This window comes from Giraffa tippelskirchi, chromosome 3, assembly GCF_054371585.1.
Source record: "Giraffa tippelskirchi isolate mGirTip1 chromosome 3, T2T-mGirTip1v1.2.pri, whole genome shotgun sequence".
Taxonomy (NCBI): Eukaryota; Metazoa; Chordata; class Mammalia; order Artiodactyla; family Giraffidae; genus Giraffa; species Giraffa tippelskirchi.
In genome coordinates, this window is record NC_137277.1 from 146,269,204 (window position 1) to 146,292,486 (window position 23,283).

Here is a 23,283-nt window from a genome sequence, read left to right on the forward strand (position 1 = left end):
CTGTCCAACCTTTGCTGTAGTGACTACAGCATATACAACAGAAACAATCTGCCTGTTGACCTCCAGCTTAAGTTCAAACTATGTCATTCTGTCAATACCATCTACCTTGATTAGGTTGGGCTTTATACACAACAGGTTATGATCCCAGAGGGATGAAAAGCTTTCCCAAATTAAAAGCAGAAATTTAAAATGAAATACTCATACATTCCTATGCAGTTTCCACTTGATATCCTCAAGGCTGGCCCATGAACTCAAGCTCATGTTGATTGAAAGTGAATGTTTCTTTCTGGGTGTAGCCATCTTACAAATTTAATGGCAGGAGGAAAATAATAAAATGTGTTCTGTGCTTCAATTAGACCTTTTATAACTTGGCACTTGAAAGATGGCAATGCCAAAGAAAAATCATTAATTCCAAAAAACAGACAAAAAGGATTGTGCAGGAGAAGACAGGACTCCAAGGGCCAAGGGCTTTGGCAGAGCATTTCTTCACACCAACACGGCCTGCCTTGGTCTAGCCTCATTGGGAGTATTCTCTCATGCTTCATGCTACTTAGATAAAATGTACACTGCATAATTGATTCTAAAATCCAAAGCAATACAACCATGCTCTCAACCTTATCCTTATCCAAAGGAGCTATATAAATAACCAGCAATAAAATGTTGACTAGCCTTGAAATGCCTATTCATGCACATGGATGATAGATGAAAGAGTACACACACACACAGAACTGCAAAATACAGGCTTAAAGACACATCCTTCTATTTTGTGTTTTATAACAGTATGAACCAGACTTGCTCAAGAAGATAAGCACTCCTATGGGCTCAACCCAGATAACTGTGGACACACATATGCTACCCTAGTACTTTGAGTCACAAGAGAATAATGGTTTAGTGATGTCTGGAACACGTGTAGCCCTCTGTGAACCTCTGAACTCATTTTCAAATGATGCAACAGGCTCTGTCAATAACAAAATGTATACGTTAGCTAAGAGTCAAGGGAGCAAGAGATTTCACCCCTCTTGGTCTCCTGCCATACCTAATCTGTCAGCACCAAATCTCAAGCAAGCCCACTGCTTTTCTTCCCTGATCCTACTCCTGCAGTTTCACGGTGGCTGAAGACTGTTACCAAACCACAATGGTTGGTTCCATCACTCGTTCATGCTGTTTGACTTCAGCTGAGGACCAAGCTAATTCTTCTGTCTCAAAGTGACTCCCTCTCACTTTCAGAACTGTCAATCCATTTCTGGTCTCCCTTTCAACACCAAATTTTGGAAAGAGTAATTTGCAGCCACGGCTTCTGTATCCTTGACAGTTAATCACTCCTTAACTCCTAAATTCTGGCTCCTGCCCTCACCACTCTAATGAAATTATACTCTAAAGCTTGCCAAGGATTTCTCCCAACCAAACACCAAATCTCATGGCATGGTTTCAAACTTCCCCTCCCTAGACTTCTTAGTTTTCCCCCCCATGGAAGATTCTCAGCCCAAATCCTCTATACTTTATCAGCATCTCTCTTTTCTTCTACCTTCACCTGCCCCCACCTCTCCTGGCATTTCGTGGTCTCTTTTCCTTAGTGTTAGTAGTGCTAGTGGCTTCTCCCCTCCCTCTGCTGTCTTTTTAAATTCCAGGTTTTGTGAATAAATTTCTAATCTCCTTCTCTAACCCTAACAACTATCCTTAGCACTAAACTCTTATTTTCAATGACTGCTGTACATCTTCACTTAAGGAGTCTACTAGCACTTCAAAGTCAAATAGCCCAAAGTCAAAATAGCCCCAAATAATCACTTTAAGCTTACTCCAACCATCTCTTTCAATGCCCTCCTTAATTCTCTAAATAATTATGCTTCATTGGTAGTCACGAGGCTCAAACCCTAGAGTTATCTCTACTCCAGGTAGTTGCAATTTCTGTCAACTTTACTCTCACAATGCTTTTTGACAGTACCCTCTACTCCATTGCCACCAGTCTTGTTTAAAACTTCTATGCATTTCAGCTGCACATGTAAGGCAGCCTCCTAAGTAAAATTCCTACCCTTTTGATATCATTATAGGGAAAAAAGTATTCCTAAGATCCAATTCTGATCATTCGATGAAAGAACATCCCTACATAAAACCTTCAATGGTTTCCACTGCTCATTAAAACACAGTTCAAAGTTCTTAGCATGAACCTAAGATCTTTTTGGATCTGTTCTTCTACCTTTAAGTTATATTATCTAGCTTTGCTATCAACTATCAGCTGGTCCTGACTTTTTCTGACTCAACCCTTTTCTTGTGTGTGTGTGTGTTTTAACCTAAAATGCCCTTCTTCTCGATGTTTGCCCAATAAATTTTATTCATCCTTCAAGGTCTAACTATCCAGAAACCTTCATACTCAAGTCAGTTGTTCACATATGTGTTCACTCACAATTTTTTTGATCTTTGCATCTGCAGAGAGCTTGGTTTCCTGTCTTGCATTTAGTCGGGTGGCTAACTTAAACCCACTGTCCTCTTAAAGACTCACTTGCTTACTCACTTACTTACTCTACTGTAAGTATGCCTAACCCCAACTCCTCACATACACCCACTGTAGTCACTGCTCACACTATCTTACATTATTCTCCTGACTTCACATTTTATTTTAGTTATCTGAGTACATTTTACTTTTCACTACCAGATTGTTAGCTCCTTAAGATTAGGCACTTTTACTTTTTGCACACTCATACAATTGATCCTCTGTGTCTGTGGATGCAAAATCCACAGATAGGGCAGACCAACTGTACTGCACCATTTTACATAAGGGACTTGAGCATCTGTGGGTTTTGGTATTTGTGAGGGTCCTGGAACCAAACTCCTATAGACACCAAAGGGACAATGGCCTAAGAGCTAGATTTCAGTTCAGTTCAGTTCAGTCACTCAGTCGTGTCCAACTCTTTGCGACCCCATGAATTGCAGCACGCCAGGCCTCTCTGTCCATCACCAACTCCCGGAGTCCACCCAAACCCACGTCCATCGAGTCGGTGATGTCATGCAACCATCTCATCCTCTGTCATCCCCTTCTCCTCCTGCCCCCAATTCTACCCAGCATCAGGGTCTTTTCCAATGAGTCAACCCCTTGCATGAGGTGGCCAAAGTATTGGAGTTTCAGCTTCAACATCAGACCTTCCAATGAATACCCAGGATTGATCTCTTTTAGGATGGATTGATTGGATCTTCTTGCAGTCCAAGGGACTCTCAAGAGTCTTCTCCAACACCACAGTTCAAAAGCATCAATTCTTCGGCGCTCAGCCTTCTTCACCGTCCAACTCTCACATCCATACATGACCACTGGAAAAACCATAGCCTTGACTAGACGGACTTTTGTTGGCAAAGTAATGTCTCTGCTTTTAAATATGCTATCTAGGTTGGCCATAACCTTCCTTCCAAGGAGTAAGCGTCTTTTAATTTCATGGCTGCAGTCACCATCAGCAGTGATTCTAGAGCCCAAAAAAATAAAGTCTGACACTGTTTCCACTATTTCCCCATCTATTTCCCATGAAGTGATGGGACCAGATGCCATGATCTTAGTTTTCTGAACGTTGAGCTTTAAGCCAACCTTTTCACTCTCCTCTTTCACCTTCATCAAGAGGCTCTTTAGTTCTTCTTCACTTTCTGCCATAAGGGTGGTATCATCCGCATATCTGAGGTTATTGATATTTCTCCCGGCAATCTTGATTCCAGCTTGTGTTTCTTCCAGCCCAGCGTTTCTCATGATGTACTCTGCATAGAAGTTAAATAAGCAGGGTGACAATATACAGCCTTGACGTACTCCTTTTCCTATTTGGAACCAGTCTGTTGTTCCATGTCCAGTTCTAACTGTTGCTTCCTGACCTGCATACAGGTTTCTCAAGAGACAGGTCAGATGGTCTGGTATTCCCATCTCTTTCAGAATTTTCCACAGTTTATTGTGATCCACACAGTCAAAGGCTTTGGCACAGTCAATAAAGCAGAAATAGATGTTTTTCTGGAACTCTCTTGCTTTTTCGATGATCCAGCAGATATTGGCAATTTGATCTCTGGTTCCTCTGCCTTTTCTAAAACCTAGAGCTAGATTAGTGGTTTTCAAAATGTGACCTCAGACTAGCATCAGGATCAGCCAGGATCTTGTTAGACATGCAAATTTCTGGGTGCCACCCTAGACCTGTGAATCAGAAACTCTAGGAAGTGGTCCAGCAATCTATTTTTAAGTCTTCCAAGTGATTCTAATGCACACTCACATTTAGTACTGATGGGAAAGAACTCCTTGATTATAAGCAACCTTCAATAAAATAAGACATAGCTGAACATTCACTGTCTATCATTTAATATTATATTGGCATATAATTCTCTCAAAACACTAAAAATACAAGTCAACTATCCATTACTACTTTGTGCTAAGTCGTTTCCATCATGTCCAACTCTGTGTAACCCTATGGACTGTAGACCTCCAGACTTCTCCATCCATGGGGATTCTCTGGGCAAGAATACTGGAGTGAGCTGCCAGGCCCTCCTCCAGGTAATCTTCCCAACCCAGAAATCGACCTGTCTCTCTTATGTCTCCTGCACTGGCACCACCCGGGAAGCCCTTTATCAATACTACTTTACTACTTAATCAATATCTTAAATCTAACTTATACATTTGAAGGGTTTATTAAAAATTATAAAATGATAACATATAATAATATTTTTTGTAAAGTTCAAAGATAAGGTAAGTTTTAGAACTAGTTTTTTAAAAAATAAAAACAAGGAATGATAATCACAAAATTCAAGATCAGGGTTACATCTGGGGAAAGTAAATGGAAAAGAGGGGGGAAGGAGAAGTACATAAAGAGACCCACGTCACTAGTAACATTTCAGGTGCTGAGTTGGGTAGTGAGTTCACAGATATTCATTACATTACTGAAATTAATTAATTATGACCAAGCATAGATCAATGGTGATAGTATTTCATGAACTAAAGATTATTAATTAATCTGATTCTATGTACTCTGAGATCCACAGAAAAATTTTAAAGAGATAAAAAATATGTCACAACGTGTCCACAGTATTAACATGATACATGATATATCATTAACATGATATAAAGAGTATGATGTTTAATGCTAATGGTACCTGTGTGCGATTGAATGCCACTCTTGCAAAGACAGCTTGGGACACACTGGCTCTCTTCAACTCATCTCTGACTTGCTGGTAGATATCTGGAGATACTTCCACAGAGGAGTTGGTTGGCTCCGGCTTAACTGCTCTGGGAATGGGTGGGTGGTTCAAAAACTGCTGGTTGATGGCTTGAGGATGCTGGTGAGCCAGAAGCCGGCTAACGGCAATCTGTTGGTTGATCAGATGGGCCATGGCAATTTGTTGCCTGACAAGTTGTGGACTGAGCTGGGGAGAAAGAAGACCAGGGCTCATGATGGGCTGTAATGCGGGCACTTGGTTTCGGATTGGAGTACTGTGGTGGATTTGGCTATGAGGAGACTGTTCGTTGGTTTTCCCCAGGGAGGCCAGCTGGTTCATATTTGGTAAATGCATTGGACGCTGGCCCAGAACACAATAGTCTGAAAGGTTTTCTCGTTCCACTCTTTCCACTGTTAAGAGATAAAAATGATAATCCATCATTATCATCATTAGTATAATTTGTTGCTGATACATGTAGTTTTAAATTATATTTTTGGTATATTAATGAAAAAGATTTTTTTCATACAAAGCTGGAAGACCCAGAGTAAAAGTGAGTCATCTTTTCCTGAAAAAATGTTACAATAATAGATTTTTCCATAGGTTATGATAGGAAAGTAAAAATATTTGCCTTTTTTTTTAATTTCTAAAAGTAGGCATTTTATTAAATAGCCAAGACAGAAATGGTTATTACAAATTCTAAATCTTCTCATGTTTCCAAGCTCTATCACCTCCTTCATCATCCACTGTGGTTAAAAAAAAAAAAAAAGCTGTTTTCATCTTCTGTAGTTTATGGTTAATGGTATAGTTCATGGGTATCAGGAAATGACAATAACAACATCTTCTGCCAAATTAATTGCTATCTCCTAATAACAATCTCACATAAATACTATTATACACCTATGGAGACATTTATATACAATGCCTGTCTCATATTATATCCTTTCAACTCCTCACTTGCTATCTTTTATATAGGAATGTATCTTTAAGACATGGATATTCTAATGATTGTGATATGTACTAGAATAAGAAAAAGTCCAACCTAGACGGCATGTTAAAAATCAGAGACACTACTTTGCCAACAAAGGTCCATCTAGTCAAAGCTATGGTTTTTCCAATAGTCACGTATGGATGTGAGAGTTGGACTATAAACAAAGCTGAGCACCAAAGAATTGATGCTTTTGAACTGTGGTGTTGGAGAAGACCCTCGAGAGTCCCTTGGACTGCAAGGAGATCCAACCAGTCAATTCTAAAGGAAATCAGTCCTGAATATTCATTGGAAGGACTGATGTTGAAGCTGAAACTCCAATACTTTGGCCACCTGATGCAAAGAACTGACTCATTGGAAAAGATCCTGATGCTGGGAAAGATTGAAGGCGAGAGGAAAAGGGGATGACAGAGGATGAGATGGACGGATGGCATCACCAACTCAATGGACATGAATTTGAGTAAGCTCTGGGAGTTGGTGATGGACAGGGAAGTGTGACTAAGTGACTGAACTGAAGTGAACTGATTTATGATTAAATAAAATTCTCCCTTTCTCCAGGTTATTTTTCTCATATGTTTTATTGTACTTTAGTAAAGATTTAAGGAATAACTTTGAAGGGGAGAAAAAGGAAAGTATCATATATGTTCAAACATGAGGCAGTCTTTTCTTCCCTCAGGAATATTTCGCAAGAAAGACTCAGATAAAAAAAAAAAAGTCACATCATAGCAAATCAAATCCTTATCTAAATCTCTATATTACATTATTATGTAAAGCTAAGGTTTGCTGAAACAACCTCTATCTTTGCCAGCTTTAAATGCTTGTGGATATAATCTAACAAAAACTGTGTTATATTGTTGTTTTTATTTTGACACTCTGCTTGTGGCATTCTATTAATATTTCCCCAGGCCTGAACCCAGGCCCTGGCAGTGAGAGCATGTAATACTAACCATTGGGCTGACAGGGAATTCCCCAAAAATCTGATAAAGCAAAAATTGCACATGAATTTAGTAATTTTTTCTTACAGTTGGAAATGCTATATATGATTATGCAAAAGTCTATTGGTATAACTTTAAAGAAAACTACTTTGAGTGATTACATGCTAGAGAGCAGAAAAGTATTCACCTGTAAGACAAACTTTTTAAATAATTGCACCTTTGAATATGCAAACAGTGCTTGCAAATTGGCACATGGCTTACAGTGATAGAATCATAATTGATCAAAAAAGTACTGTCTCACAAACTAAGATAGCGAACTTATAGTTGCCAGGGGAAAGGGACAGTTAGGGAGTCTGGGATGATCATGTATACACTACTATATTTAAAATGGATAACCAGCAAGGACTTATTGCATAGCATTCTGCTCAATGTTACATGATAGCCTGGATGGGAGAGGGGCTTGGGGGGAAATGGATACATGTATACGTATGGGAGAGTTCCTTCACTGTTGACCTGAAACTATCACAACATTGCTAACTGGCTATACCCTAATACAAAATAAAGTTCAAAAGAAAAAGTATTGAGTCTCAAAATATTTAGGCAAAAGTGATGTGTGCTGGAAAACTGGGTGAGATGACTCAAAACAGGGAATTTAGAGATGACAGTCACTAGAATCAAATCATATGTGAAGTATTTGAAAAAAATCAATCAAGAAATTAGTATTTCTAAATTAATATTTTATATAACATGATTTTTAAATACATACAAGGAAGTAAATTAATACATTAACAATGTAAATATATACCTCATCATTTTATTACATGTCTAAAGGCTTTGTATATTTAAAACTTCTAATTGGTAAAGCACACAGATATCCATATCTTGTGAGCACCTTATATTCAGACATATACAATATTTCATGATTTTTTAAAAAACTGAATGATTGCTTAACTTTCCTATGAACTCCTAAATAAGTCAAAAGTTTACTTCAAACTTCTTTAAGACTTCAATTTATAACTTAATCCTTTTGATGTAATTCATATATTTTGCATTCACCTTTCCTTCATAAAGTTCAAGGTAAACAAATTATTTTAATCTTATCCCCTAAAGGCAAACATTTTTCAGGTATTGTAATAAGACACACTTAAAATAAAACCAAGCAAATAGTTAAGAGCCTTTGAGCAAGGTAATCTAACACAGTTTTCATAGGACAGAAGTTGCTATTGTAAGTTCCTCACTGAAAGAAGTGAAGAGGGTATGGAAGAAGATACTCCATCCAAAGGGAAATCAAAAAAAAAGCTAAAGTAGCAATGCTCATATCAGACAAATAGACTTTAAAATAAAGACTGTTATAAGAGACAAAGAAGGACACTATATAATGATAAAGAGATCAATCCATAAAGAAGATATAACAGTTGTAAATATACACACAACAAACATAGTAGCAGCTCAATATATAAGGCAAATGCTAACAGCCATAAAAGGAGAAATTAACACAATAATAGTGGGTGACTTTTTAACACTCCACTTTTGTCAATGGACAGATCATCCAAACAAAAACTCAATAAGGAAAGAAAGGCCTTAAACGTTACATTAGACCAGATGAAAAATAACAGAATACACATTTTCCCCAAGTGCACATGGAACATTCTCCAGGGATCAACCATGTGCTGGGCCACAAAGCAAGCCTTGGTAAATTTAAGCAAATTAAAATTGTATCAGGCATCTTTTCTGACCATGTGCTATGAGATTAGAAATAAATTACAAGAAAAAAACTATTTTAAAAAACCCACAAATATGTGGAGGCTAAATAATACGTTACTAAACAACTAATGAATAACTGAAGAAATCAAGGAGGAAATAAAGTACCTAGACACAAATGAAAATGAAAGCACAATGATCCAAAACCTATGGAATGCAACAAAAACAGTTCTAAGAGGAAAGTATAGCAATACAATCTTATTTCAGGAAACAAGAAAAATCTCAAATAACAACCGAACCTTACACCTAAAGCAACTAGAGAAAGAAAAACAAACAAACAAACAAAACCTAAAGTTAGCAGAAAGAAAAAAAGCATAAAGATCAGAGCAGAAATAAATGAAACAGAGACAAGGAAGACAATAGCAAAGAGCAATGAAACTAAAAGTCGGTCCTTTGAAAAGATAAACAAAACTGATAAACCTTTAGCCAGACTCATCAAGTAAAAAAAAAAGAGAGGGCTCAAATGAATAAAACTAGACATGAAAAAGGGGACTTTATGACCAACACCACAGAAATACAAAAGATCATAAGAGATTTCCACAAGCAACTGTATGCCAATAAAATGGACAACCTGAAAGAAATGGATAAGTTCTTAGAAAGTTACAATCTCCCAAGACTGAATCAGGAAGAAATAGAAAACATTAACAGACCAATCACAAGCACTGAAACTCCCAATAAACAAAAGTCCCGGATGGCTTCACAGGTGAATTCTATCAAACATTTAGAGAAGGGCTAACACCCATCCTTCGAAAAGGTTCCATAAATTGCTGAGGAAGGAAAACTTCCAAACTCATTTTACAAAGCCACCATCACCCTTATACCAAAATCAGACAAAGGTACCACAAAAAAAAAAAAAGATTATACACCAAATTATCACTGATGAATATAGATGCAAAAATCCTCAACAAAATACTAGCAATCTGAATCCAATCAAGTGGGATATATCCCTGCGATGCAAGGATTTTTCAATATCCACAAATTAATCAATGTGATACACTACATCAATAAATGAAGAACAAAGTTTCCAGAGTAAAGTCACACTTTTCAGGCAGAAATACTTGCCCTCAGACATTCAATTCACTTTTGTTTGCTTGCTTTTTAATTCAGCCAAAATAAAGGCAAATTCAAGTAGTAAATTATGTTTTCAGGTACTTAAGAAGTAGACATTTTATTCTTTTTCTTCCAAAAAAAAAAAGAAATATCCTTTTAATGCAAACATTCTTTGATCAAAAGCTAATTTTCTAAAATGTCACTATTTTCATTTTTCAGTACTTAATTACATTTGAGTTACTTTCTTGAGCTCTGTGAAATCTCTATGAAATTGGTACAATAAGAATCAGAATAATATCAGTCCATATTCCTTTAAGATTCAGTCAGTTCAGTTCAGTTCAGTCACTCAGTCATGTCCGACTCTTCGCAACCCCATGGACGGCAGCACGCCAGGCTTTCCTGTCCATCACCAACTCCCGGAGCTTACTCAAATTCATGTTCATCAAGTCAGTGATGCCATCCAACCATCTCATCCTCTGTCGTCCCCTTTTCCTCCTGCCTTCAAACTTTCTCAGAATCAAGGTCTTTTCTAATGAGTCAGTTCTTCACATCAAATGCAAAGATTCCTTCGCACCCTTTAAGATTATACATAATAATTCCCCTTTTCTAATGAGTTCCCAGATCCTTATAATTTCATATAGTTTAGAACAGTGACTGAGGAAGTATTTTTAGTGACATGTGGCCACACCATGAAGTACTAAATCATTAGTAAACCATAATGAAGGCATTGCAAATTCAAATGCCTACACAGCCAGGTAGAGCACAACATCCAGAGAAGCCAGCCGCAGAGATACTAGGAGAGAAAGTCTTCCAGTCCAAAGAGAGTAGTCACTACCTTGACTCAGCCAGTTGTCTTTCTCATATTGTCATTTCTTTAGGTGTTTTTTTCCAAAAATTATATTTTTTAAAAAATCTGGATTTTTGCAGGATAGCTCCTAAATTTAGGTACTGACAAATAACTCCATTTTCAAAACACAAGAAAAGCCAAACAAAACATTTCTGAAAACTAGGTCCTGCCCATCCACAGGTTACCAGTGTTAAAATTTTACCTATGAGAATAAAGATACCCCCTATGTTGTTAAAGATATTAAGGCAGACCTTATCCAGGAGCATCACAACAGGTATAGGGACCACTGCAATGGGATATTACAGTCGGGGAAAGAGACTGCGTCCAACTCCAAAAGCAGCATGAGAAAGTGGGAATTTACAGCCAAGGAACAGACTGGGGGTCAGAGGTGGAAAATAACCAAAAGGAAACATCATGAGTAAGAGGGATTCTGGCTAAACTGACCTAACAGGATTCTTTGCTGAAGACAGGCCAGGGTGATCAGACATCACCTAGGGGATGTTAGAGGATGAGGAACCCGATAAGAATGAGATATCGAGGCTGATCAGATATCAAGCAGGTTCTGGTTAAACTGACTTAGCAGGGTTCTCGTAAAACTGGATTTTACAAGGAAGTGCACAGATGGGCCTAGAAAAAGGTTCAAGAGCTTGTCTTAAGTTTGGTCAAGGAATGAGGCTTCATCAACATTTCCCGGGCCTTGACAGCTCTATCAAGAAAAGTCAAATTCTTTACTTCAAATAATAAAGAAAAAAAAAATCACCCCAACTTTAAAAATGCCTGAAAATCAAGTGATCACCAATAGGCGTCATTTTTACTGACCAAGGCAGTTCATGGTTTCAGGAGTGGTTTGCATAGATTTTGTCAAATCTGAAAAACATTTTATTCTGATGCCACTCTTATACAAATAATATCAGAATAATATTTTAGCCTCTTATGTCACAGCAGGTGAAATGCAAGTACTTGAAAAAGAAAACTCAGAGGAGCATCATAATGTATCAGACTCAACCTGAAAAGTGAGCTTGAACATTCATTACTTCTTTTCTCTCTTCTTTCTGACCTTCCTTCCTTCTTTCCTTCCTTTCATTCCGTTCTCCCTCCTTCCCTCTCTTCTTCTCCTTTTCTTTCTTTTTAAATTATTTGAAAATAATCATAGTGACTAAAATGTAGACCTAATAGCAGTGCCTAATTTTGTATTTTGCTTTTTCACTCTGATAGAAAGTATCAGGTTAAGCCTGTCTTAAATTAAACCAAGACCAAAGGTAAGCCCTGGTTCTAAGGGCTCGTCTTATCTCTGTAATACTTAGCCGTGGATCAGAAACCCTAAAAAACATGAGGAATAAAATGGAGTGCTGCCTCTCATGACAAAAGCAATGCTCACATTCATAACAGAACATATCCTCAATAAAGCCAAAATGCTTATTGGAGAAGGCAATGGCACCCCACTCCAGTACTCTTGCCTGGGAAACTCCATGGATGGAGGAGCCTGGTAGGCTGCAGCCCATGAGGTCGCAAGAGTCAGACATGACTAAGCGACTTCACTTTCATGCACTGGAGGAGGAAATGGCAACCCACTCCAGTATTCTTGCCTGGAGAATCCCAGAGACAGAGGAGCCTGGTGGGCTGCCATCTATGGGGTCACACAGAGTTGGACACGACTGACGCGACTTAGCAGCACCAGCAGCAGCTTACTTATTAAAAAGACATTAAAAATACAACTGCTTCCAGAGTTTTACATCAGAGTTGCAATTTAATTCACAGTGAATTTGATTCTACTGTTGCCAAAGTCCCTAAAGGTAATTTATGGAATGGGAAGTTCCTGGGAAGGAATGATGTCCCCAGCTTCAAGTACAAGTCCCCAGCATGTGGCAAGTGGGGCTGAAATGCATCTATGTTTAGTAGCAGAGCAACTTTCTGTAGCTATTTTAACCTCTGGAGAAGGGTCCCAGTCCTGGGGCCTTGCAGTTGAGTAGTTCAGATCTGGAGTCTGCTCAAGTTTCTGAGACAGAGAAGGCAATGGCAACCCACTCCAGTACTCTTGCCTGGAAAATCCCATGGACGGAGGAGCCTGGTGGGCTGCAGTCCATGGGGTCGCTAAGAGTTGGACATGACTGAGCGACTTCACTTTCACTTTTCACTTTCATGCATTGGAGAAGGAGATGGCAACCCACTCCAGTGTTCTTGCATGGAGAATCCCAGGGATGGGGGAGCCTGGTGGGCTGCCGTCTATGGGGTCGCACAGAGTCGGACACAAATGATGCGACTTAGCAGCAGCAGCAGCAAGTTTCTGAAAAACGCACAGTTCCTGGAGGATCTTGCTAATTCCTTTGAACTTTCTGGGACTGAGTGAAAATAACAAAGACTGGGAACTACTATCTAACCATCCTCTGAGCTGCTGGGGTTGTATACAACTCCAAGTAGATGTTCTAACCAAGAGCACCCTATGAATATTAGCTATTCAATGACCAAGACCGCTGGCTTTGACAGGTTGCTCACAGTCAAGAAAGTTGCACTCCTCCCCAGGGATTTATCTGCATTACAATGAAAAGGTATTTGCTTCAAAACAAAAATCTCACTTTATTTTATGCAATTTCACAGTACATCCAGGAAGTCAAGTATTTAAGAATACATATACATATATATTTTAAAAGGTTGCAGAAATATTTCCAATGCTCAAAAAATATATGTCTATATGTAAATCTTGTCATATTCCTATCTGGCACTTAATTTTTATTATAATTTCTTTATTGCAGTTTTGGATAGATATGTTTTCAGCTATTGGGAAAGATGTATGGCATAAAAGTAAACAGCAGAGATTTCTAAGCCAGACTGCCAGGGTTTAAATCTCAGCTTGCCCATTTGGTTGATATGTGACCATGGGTAGGTTACTTAACTTCCTTGTGCCTTACTTAGTACATTTAATGTGGGCTAAAAATTATGCCTACCTTGAAGGATTATTGTGCAGATTAAATGAGTTAATATATGTCAACACTTAGAACAGTATCTGGCACTATGCAGTGTTTATCATTACTATTAATATCCACTTTATGTGTGTGTCTGTCTGTGTGAGTGTACTAACATACATACATGGATGTACATTGCACATTTCAGGTCTGTGTCAAATACATTAAAAATACGGTCCTATGAAACATCAAAATTTATATTACGTGGAAAACTGTTGGAAATACAAATTCAGAATCTCTTCGAGTTTTTATGTACACCAAATTTCCAATTCTTATGTGAAGTTTGAGAATCAATGCCTATATCATTTTTGCTTTTACTTACTGTCTTTTGAGAGTATACAAGACACAGCTGCCAGGTGGTTTCTATGTATTCTGAAATTTGAGAATCCTATTCTGTATTGTCTGGGCTTTTATGTTGTTGTCTTTTGAGATTATACCAGACATTTATAACTGTCATATTTCTTTTTTTCTCTAAACCCTAATGACATTAAGGATTCAATCTTACTGAACTTTCACTATATTATTAAAGTTAGTTAAGTGGTAAGTATTAATCGTGTCTGACTCTTTGCAACCCTGTGGACTATAGCCCACCAGGCTCCTCTGTCCATGGAATTCTCCAGGCAAGAATACTGAAGTGGGTAACCATTCCCTTCTCCAGAGGATCTTCTCGATCCAGGGATCAAACCCAGGTCTCCTGAATTGTAGGCAGGTTCTTTACAGTCTGAACCACCAGAAAAGCCCTCACTCTATTATAAATGTATCTAAACATTTTGAATTTTCTTCTCTATGATGTATCTTTAGTTTTTGTTGATGATCATATTATACTGAAGAAGCATTGATTGGACCTGATATTAGAAAACTGCACTCAAATCTACATTCTAAATCTTACTAGCTCTGAGACCTCCTTTTGAGCAAGTTGGAGATTTCTCTGGATCTTAGCTTTGCTATAGGGAAAATATCATTACCTTAGAATTGTAAGGGTAAATTTTAGATGATCAGTATCTATATGAAAGGTCTTTGTTTAAATGTTACTGTACATTTCAGAAAATGTCTATATAATTATGATTAACAGATTAGCTTTGCCATTTCAAAATTAGGACGTTCTGACCATTCTGACCTGATTAGGACATTCTGACCAGTGTCTGCTATTTCCCAAAGGTCATCTGAAGAATTGCAACCTTTCCTTTGGTTTAAGTAACAATGGCATGTTACATCATATTGCTTTTTAAAACTAATCCCTACAGCTTAGAAGCATTCACTGTCAATTTAGAATCACATGCTTCATAGCACATGCAGGAATGTGTTAGATTTAGCTTCTCCAAATGAGGCTTAATAGTTCATATCTTGACTTTCAAATTAGGAGACAGTAGAATAGATGGGAAATAAAATGACAACCTCATAACTCTGGAAATTAAATTTATAGGAATACTATATAAATACAGCTTTAAGTTTCAAAAATTACTATAAATAAAAAATGGAAAGAAAACTTAAGGAATAAAACATGCTTTAAATATATACAAGTTACATTCACATTAACCATAAAAAAGAAGAAAAGGGTCCTACAGTATTTTTTTTAATTGAAGAATGAAAGTGATAGTCACTCAGTCATGTCTGAGTCTTTGTAACCCCATGGACTGTAGCCCACCAGGCTTCTCTGTCCATGGGATTTTCCAGACAAGAACACTGGAGTGGGATGCCATTTCCTTCTCCAGGGGATCTTCCCTACCCAGTGATCGAACCCGGCTCTCCAGCATTGCAGGCACACTCTTTACCATCTGAGCTACCAGGGAAGCCCCAACTGAAGAATAGTTGATTTACAATATTGTGTTGGTTTCAAGCATACAACAAAGTGATTCACTTATACATACATGTGTATATATCTATATTATTTTCCCAATTATTTTCCATTATAGTTAACTACATGATGTTAAATATAGTTCCCTGTACTATACAATAAATCTTTGTTGTTTTACACACAGAGAGAACTAAAAGAAACATAGGAGCTTCCTGGATGACTCAGCAGTAAAGAATTCGCCTGCAATGCAGAACACACAGGAGATGTGGGTTTGATCCCTGGGTCAGGAAGATCCCCTGGGGGAGGAAATGGCAACCCACTCCAGCATGCTTGCCTGAAAAATCCCATGGATGGAGAACACTGGCAGGCTACAATCCAAAGGGTGGCAAACAATCTGACACGACACGACCGAGCAAGAGAATGCATGCAAAAGAAACACACAAACATACACAATAGCTTTTTTTTTTTCTTCAGCCTATTGATTCTCTGTTAGATTTCATTGTTTTTATTACTTGTATCTGCTATGGATGCTATAAAAAGTAAACCCAGAAAAATTTCAGTACTCCAAATATACTCAAGTGACTTTATGCCCCAAAGTATACTTCCTGAAGAGGATTTATGAGCAAAAGGTGAAGCCATATACATAGAGTTATCTGCTAATCAAAGCGAGATGGCACAGGGTAGGGGCAAAGAAGAGCAAACTGGGATTTTTAAAGCCTAAGTTCTAACTAGCTGGGGGATTTGGGGATGACCTGCAAAATGAGAAAGATTACCTATATACTGGTTTTAAAGCAACCTTCCAGGTTACTCACCTAATAGCACATTAAAGAGTATTGTTGCTAGGATTTTCAAAGCAATTCCCTTGCAATACTTGCTTCTGTTTTTTGACTCCTTGGCAAAAATTAAGACTTAACTCAAGATATCTCTCTTTGTGAAACTCCCCAATGCAACAAGAATAATAGTAGTTTAGTAGTTTATACACTGGTAATAACAGCATTTGTAGTATTGCTCTTGCAAGTTTATCTGTCAACACTGCTTAAAAGACTGATAATTTTTTCCAGAAACATGAACCAAGTGTTTCAACGCAAATGTTAACAAAATTGCCTTTGAGAAATAAGCCCTAGGGTTTTGTCCATAGTTATAACGAGTAGAAAGCAAAGAATTGGGTAAAAGGCTTTGCACTGAGAAATTTCTGGAATTTCTGGCCTATGGACTTTTCCTTAAACCATTAAGATGCTTATGCAAATGTAAACAGATTACCAGGAGTGAGTGCTAATGGATTCCATAATAAGCTAACACTCTTAAGTATTCACCAGAACAAATCCTGGAAACCCTGGATAGAAGAATACAGCCAAATAAAAATTTGGGTGGGGGGAGTGAAGAATAATTCATTTCTCTGTGACTCCTTCAGCCTCAGAAAGTACTCTGGAAGCAATTCTACAAAGTAAGACAAAGGCTGACCATGTGGCACTCTTGGTAGAAAAGTTGCCAATCAAATCAATAGTTTGGAATGGGTACTCACATCTTGGGCACAGGGAAAAGATATTCTTGAGCAGACCACTGCTGTGGATTTCCAAACCTCCACCCCAAGATCCTTGCTCCCTCAAACCTAACCCCCAAACCTTGGATCCTAATTTTAAGGGTAATGATCCTGTCTAATACCAGAGAAATTAGATAACTTGTTCAAGGTCAAATAGTAGTCCAAATGTAGACAAATATTTAGGAAAAATTAAAATGATTAGGGCTACTGGCTTTGGTCTTATAAGCATAATAAACAAATCATAGGGCCAGTGAAAACTAATGTTTGTTTGCTTGTTTTTTTCTCTTTTTCTGCATAACTCAAAGTGAAGTTCTCAGGGACTAAATGCTTCACAAGTACTTTTGTTGTATTTCCTTTAGAGAAAAATATTTTTATTCTTAGTGTATTGCAGATAACTTCATGCCTTCTACCATTTATATAGTAGTTGAGGTACTGAGCTAACCCTTAACACATCACTGTCATTTAATTCTCACATAAAAATTATATCACATAGATATTATTATGCCACTTTATTGAAGAAGTTGAAGCTCAGAAAAAAAAAAAGAAACACAACGTCATAAATCTATTAAAGCAAGTAACAGAACTCAAACCTATGTCTTTAGGACATTAAAGCCTTTGTCCCACTGCTTACGATAAACTGCCCAACTTGGGGCATGTGTCTGTTACTCATTTTAGGGTTTGAGTCAGGACTTATCAACTTTCCAACAGACAAGTCCTGCTTTCTGTTTGTACATGTGGGTGCAGGTGCGCATGTGGTCCATACATGCAGAGTGACATGATGAGTGGCTGAATTATCTGAACGGTAGGGGCTCTCCCTGCAGCCTACACTCTGCACCCTGTAAACCTTCCTGATGTGACAGACTGCAGAAGCCAGTCAGTTCTGAACGGTGAGGAAATTACTGATTTTTCCCAACTGCATGAGCTAATCACTAAAATAGGATTATTCACATTTGCTTTTTAATTGTTTTAATTCATAGGATAGAATTTATCAACTACTTTGTACTTATTTATTAATCAGCTACTATGTATCAGGCCTTGAGAGTCCCTTGGACAGCAAGGAGATCAAACCAGTCAATCCTGAAGGAAATCAACCCTGAATATTCATTGAAGGGACTGATGCTGAAGCTGAAGCTTCAATACTTTGGCCACCTGATATGAACAGCCAACCCACTGGAAAAGACCCTGATGCTGGAAAAGATTGAAGACAAAAGGAGAAGAAGGTAGCAGAGGATAAGACGGTTGGATAGCATCACCAATTCAATGGACATGAACCTGGGGGAACTCCAGGAGCTGGTGAGGGACAGGGAGGTCTGGCATGTCACAAACACTCAGACATGACTTAGCAACAAATAACAACATGTACCAGTTATGATGACAGCCGCTACAGATATAGTACTGAATAATACTAGCTTGAAAGAGCTCTATCTATAGATTTGCTTCAGTTTAACAGCTTGGTACACAGAGATGGACCTGTAGCAACTGCCTATGATATAAGATGCATTTCTATTTGATGATAAAACATAGCTCCTTTAATCCCTATTTTGTTGTTATTAGCAATTCATTCTAGTCATCTGTAATATAAATTTGGACTCACTATATTTATTTTCATGAATCCTCCCATTCTTTTACTTTTGTTGCTGCCAAAAAGCTTTATCCCCAAATGAGTGCCATCAGCGTGGATTCCCTCCTGACTGATGACAGACATGAATCACACAACTGAGAGCTTTTGCAAGTACTCTTTTTAAGCTCTGTAAATATGAAGTATTCATTTGAAACAAAAAATAAAACGGGGTATGCACACTCATATAACATGGTAATAACTTGAGAATCTCAGGAAATCACAATAAATTCACATGAATGAACTACTATATGAAACCGGTGACCTACAATTTTAACCTATGTAAATGGAAATTACATCTGATTCAACCTGATATTTATTTAGATTCCTCTCTCTGAACTGGGCTACACATCAACATGAAAAAGCCCTACTGTCCACCCAAAGTCTTTCACTGAGTTAACTATTTTTAAATGTAAACATAACACTAATTTTCCTGACAAACCAGAACAGCATCATGTCTGCCAATACTGAACATGTCCAATCACTGAAAATACTTCTGATTTATTCTGTCTTAGTCAATAACTGTAGGTCCAAAGTCAATTTGTTATATAAAAATTGCTTTTTTGTTAACACAAACATAGACACAATTTCAAGAGCTAAAGCCAATATTCCATATATACCAGATATAAATCCCACACCACTGGAAATTAAAAACAAAACTATAACCAGAAGAGTTCACTAAATATAATTAAAGAAAATATTAGGAGTCTGAAAGGGCTGAAGGGCAAAAAAAAAAAAAAAACTAAGTCTTTTAGGACTATGAAACCTAAAGATTTTTTTTTCCTCTAAATATGTTAAAGAGAATCTGTCTCTGGATTGAGAATTCGCTTGCAAAGTCTCTGCCTAGAGCAATATATTCAGAGCCAACTTGTTAACTCCTAATAAAACAAGGCTTGGAAGGAAAATGCTTCCAGCCCATAAGCAAAGTGTACCAGCCGGCATTGTGATAATACCCCAAATGATTGGTTTTCTTAGGTATATTTTCCCCTTATAATCAACTTCCTTTTTCCATCATACTAAGATCCACAAAAAATATATATCTACCATAAAGCAACTTGAATCTGAACACCTTTGTGTTTTGACAATAAAAGGTCATATAGGACCCATTATGTTCCATGGAAAAAGTGAGCATTGTCCACCTTTGCTTCATCAGAACACTATTGTCCCTTTTCGTGTCAAATAATGCTTTATCATAGTTTGACAACACTGGTCATTTCAAATATTCCTACAGCTTTCGGAATAGGTTAAAGTTACCTATATCTAATGATATCTTGATTTTCATTCTTTGTTTTAATCTGAAACCATAATTTCAAGGGTAAATTGACACATGATAAAAAAAAAATCACATTTAAGAAACTCAACAGTATTGTTCAGGAGCATTCTATGTGGATTAATTCTTTACTTTAACCTATGAAGGAAATGTTAATCAAAGAAACTATCAACCCATAATTCATTCTTTTCCACTGGCCATTCTCTTTGATTTCATAGGACTTAAATGTTTGGGGCTGTTATTTTTAGTAAACTATTCAATAAACTGGCTGGAAATACCTCCAAGGGATGTTTTTCTTAGGCTACATAACTGATCTCTAATTTTTATTTAATAAAGGTGTTACTGTCTCTTTCAGTGGAATTAATTAACAATTGTTAAATCTTTAGCTGAAAAAGTAGTTAACAGAAAAAGAGAATGATTTTAACTGATAGCTGATTTGCTAAGGATATTTGTAATATGAATTAAACAAGCAAAAATTTTCCTTTTTATCTCAATTGAGACATCCAATAGCAAATTAGTCACAATATAACATGTGCAAAAATAAAACTGTTCTAAGTGTGTATGTTCAAATAAATTCACCTATATTAAATTAAATTCTATTAATATTTACAAAGTATCTACAATATTCAAAGTCTTATGTTCACAGGGCTTGGAGAAGGTAACAAAATGGATGAGTCCTACAGATGTTCTTTCAAGGAATTTTTGGTCTAATAGGGAAACTATTCAAGAATCAAAATTACTACTAACATGGAACTTAGAAGGTGACAGCTTGAAAGGACAAATGTTAGAACTCATAGCCTGAGTTGTACTCCAGATGATTCTAGATTTATGTCCATTCCTATGGGAGTTCAGTAGTTCAAGGTCAGATAATCTCAAATTCTTCCACAGGGTAAGAACCAGTCAGACAAACAGTGAATTAAACAACTATCTACCATAGACAGTTGGTGGTCCTAGCATTCTGTATTTAAGAGCTTCGAGCACCTTGCAAACCTAAGTGCTTTTCTGTTTTAACTCTGTAAATCATCTGAGGAAACACAAATAATAATTTTCATTTAATCAATCAAGAGACCAAGAGGATTCTGACTTCAACCTACTGGTTTCCCCAAAACAAGAGGATGTCACCACACTCATAACAGATTTTAAATCTGGATATTTGCTAGTTGGCATACAATAGCTCTCATTTCACAACTCTGTGGTATATTCATCAGGCACCATCAGATCTATCTTTGTTTTAGCTTTTGTTTCTTGGCAAGACAAATGAAAATCTGAAACTATGAAAAATCTGAAAGTTTGTGAAAGGAAAAGCTAAGAACTAAAGAGACCTTTAGTTCATATCCTTTAACCATATCACAACCTTTAACCATATCATCCCAATTCAACTCCTTGTTTCTCTCTGCTTCCCCAAACATATTTTGTCCAGAACCTATTTCCGAGTTCCCCACCTAGCCCCCATCCCAACCATTCTCTCCCTCATTGCTAGATAATCAGGACATAATAGCCTCCTCTGGCTCCATCCTCTTTCTCCTGAGTATCAGGGTGAGGGTGGAAGTATGTGTTGCCCTCAGGCCTGATGCTGCAGTTAGCTGCTCTTACATCCTTTCATCACTCAGTCACTATCTGTGCCCTCACTTCCTTATAACCTTCCATCTCTGATGTATATAACTTCTCTTTGTTTTCACATGACAAGGAAATAGCTCCCTCCAATGTCATTATAGTCCCTTTTTTTGCCAAAGCTAAGAGCTTCCACGGGCTCCCTAGGTAGCTCAATGGTAAAGAATCTACCTGCCAATGCAGGAGATGCAAGAGACATAAGTTCAATCCCTGTGTTGAAAAGATCTCCTGGAGAAGAAAATGGCAACCCACTCCAGAACTCTTGCCTGCAGAATCCCATGGACAGAGGAGCCTGGAGGGCTACAGTCCATGGGGGTTACAAAAGAGTTGGACATGACTAAGCGACTAAACAACAACAAGGGCTTCCAATCTCTTCTCCTTCTCTTGCCCCGTCCCCCTTGATGACGTTTCCCAACTGGTAACCCATCTTCCCTTGACTTCCATGAAACCTCACATTCTCTCTAATCATGTCTTCTAACTCCTGGCTCTTTTATACCTCAAAGCTTCCAATCCTGCTTGTTCTAACTTTCTCCTTCAGAGAATCCTCCTTTGGTATCATTTTAACTATTATATCCAAAAAATTGGCTACAGAATCTATTCTCTAGTCCTGTCTTTTGGTAAGCTGGCTCCACATCTTGAACAGCCTAGTGCATATTTCTCACTAGTTCACCAACTCTTTGAAGCACCAGCAACTTCCTCTCAGTTTATATCATTACGTTTCTGTCAAAACCATCCAAGAGTCACTTAAGCTCAAAACCTTGGACTCTACTTTGATTTTCCTTTCTCTTCCTACTCACATACTGTATCAGTCACCTCTCTCTTCCATTCCTGCCACCAAAGCCAAAGCCCCACCTCCCTCACCATCTTCACTTCCATGTATTACTGCAGTAGATTCTAGCTTGCCTGTGTTCTCCAGAGTGTGCACACTACCCCTCTTCCTCTCATGTGCCTCCCCTCCTGCCATACACACTCACATCCATACATTGGTTTCAGATGGCTTCTAGAAGATTTTTTTTTTAACCGTCATTATCATTATTTCACTTCATTGCTGAAAAACTTTCAATGATTCTCAGAATGTCTCAACTGGGCTTTCAGAGTGCCCTAAGATGTGTTCACTAGCATTCCAACTTTATTTTTCATTACTATAACACAAAAGCTTCTCACAGCCAAGTCCCAAACATTTTTGCTCTTTCACCAATGTTTGGTGCCACCATCAGTCCCACATCTAGCCATGCTCTGTCTTTTCCTTTTCACCAACCAAAAATCTTAGCCATTCTGGGCATGTTATATTCACAGTATCATGATAAATGCACTGCCATTCTAGACACACTGGACACCCACCCGTAATTTCCTAAATACATTATGCTCTTCTGCACCTCTGCACCTATACTGATGAACTTGCAGCTTCCTGAAAGGTCCTTCCTTCTCCTTGTCCTCTCAGAGAAAAGCTCTGTTTGTCCTAAGGTTTAACTCATGTGCTACTTCTTTTTTTAATTATCCCTCACCCCCAACCAAACCTGACACCCAGCAGGTATAATTTATGGACCTTGTTCTGTGTTACCACTGCACTAGTTTATATCACTGCTATATATTTGCCAGATACACTTATAAGGTCTCCTCCTTGCTAGGATGAAGCAACACAAGTAGAGGTAGGAACCATATCTTCCGTGTTTCTGAATGTCTCTCTGCTTCTAGCACTGAACATGGGCTATAGTAGAGACATTCACTAAACATTTAATCAAAAT

At 37.8% G+C, this 23,283-nt stretch overlaps 1 protein-coding gene across 1 annotated transcript in view; it reads right to left on the reverse strand.

Moving 5' to 3' along the window:
• SATB2 (SATB homeobox 2) overlaps positions 1-23,283 on the reverse strand; it is a 199,157-nt gene that overhangs the window by 71,438 nt on the left and 104,436 nt on the right. The window contains exon 7 of the mRNA XM_081577716.1: positions 5,104-5,576. Coding sequence (XP_081433842.1) covers positions 5,104-5,576 — 473 coding nt within the window. The remainder of the gene's footprint in view (positions 1-5,103; positions 5,577-23,283) is intronic.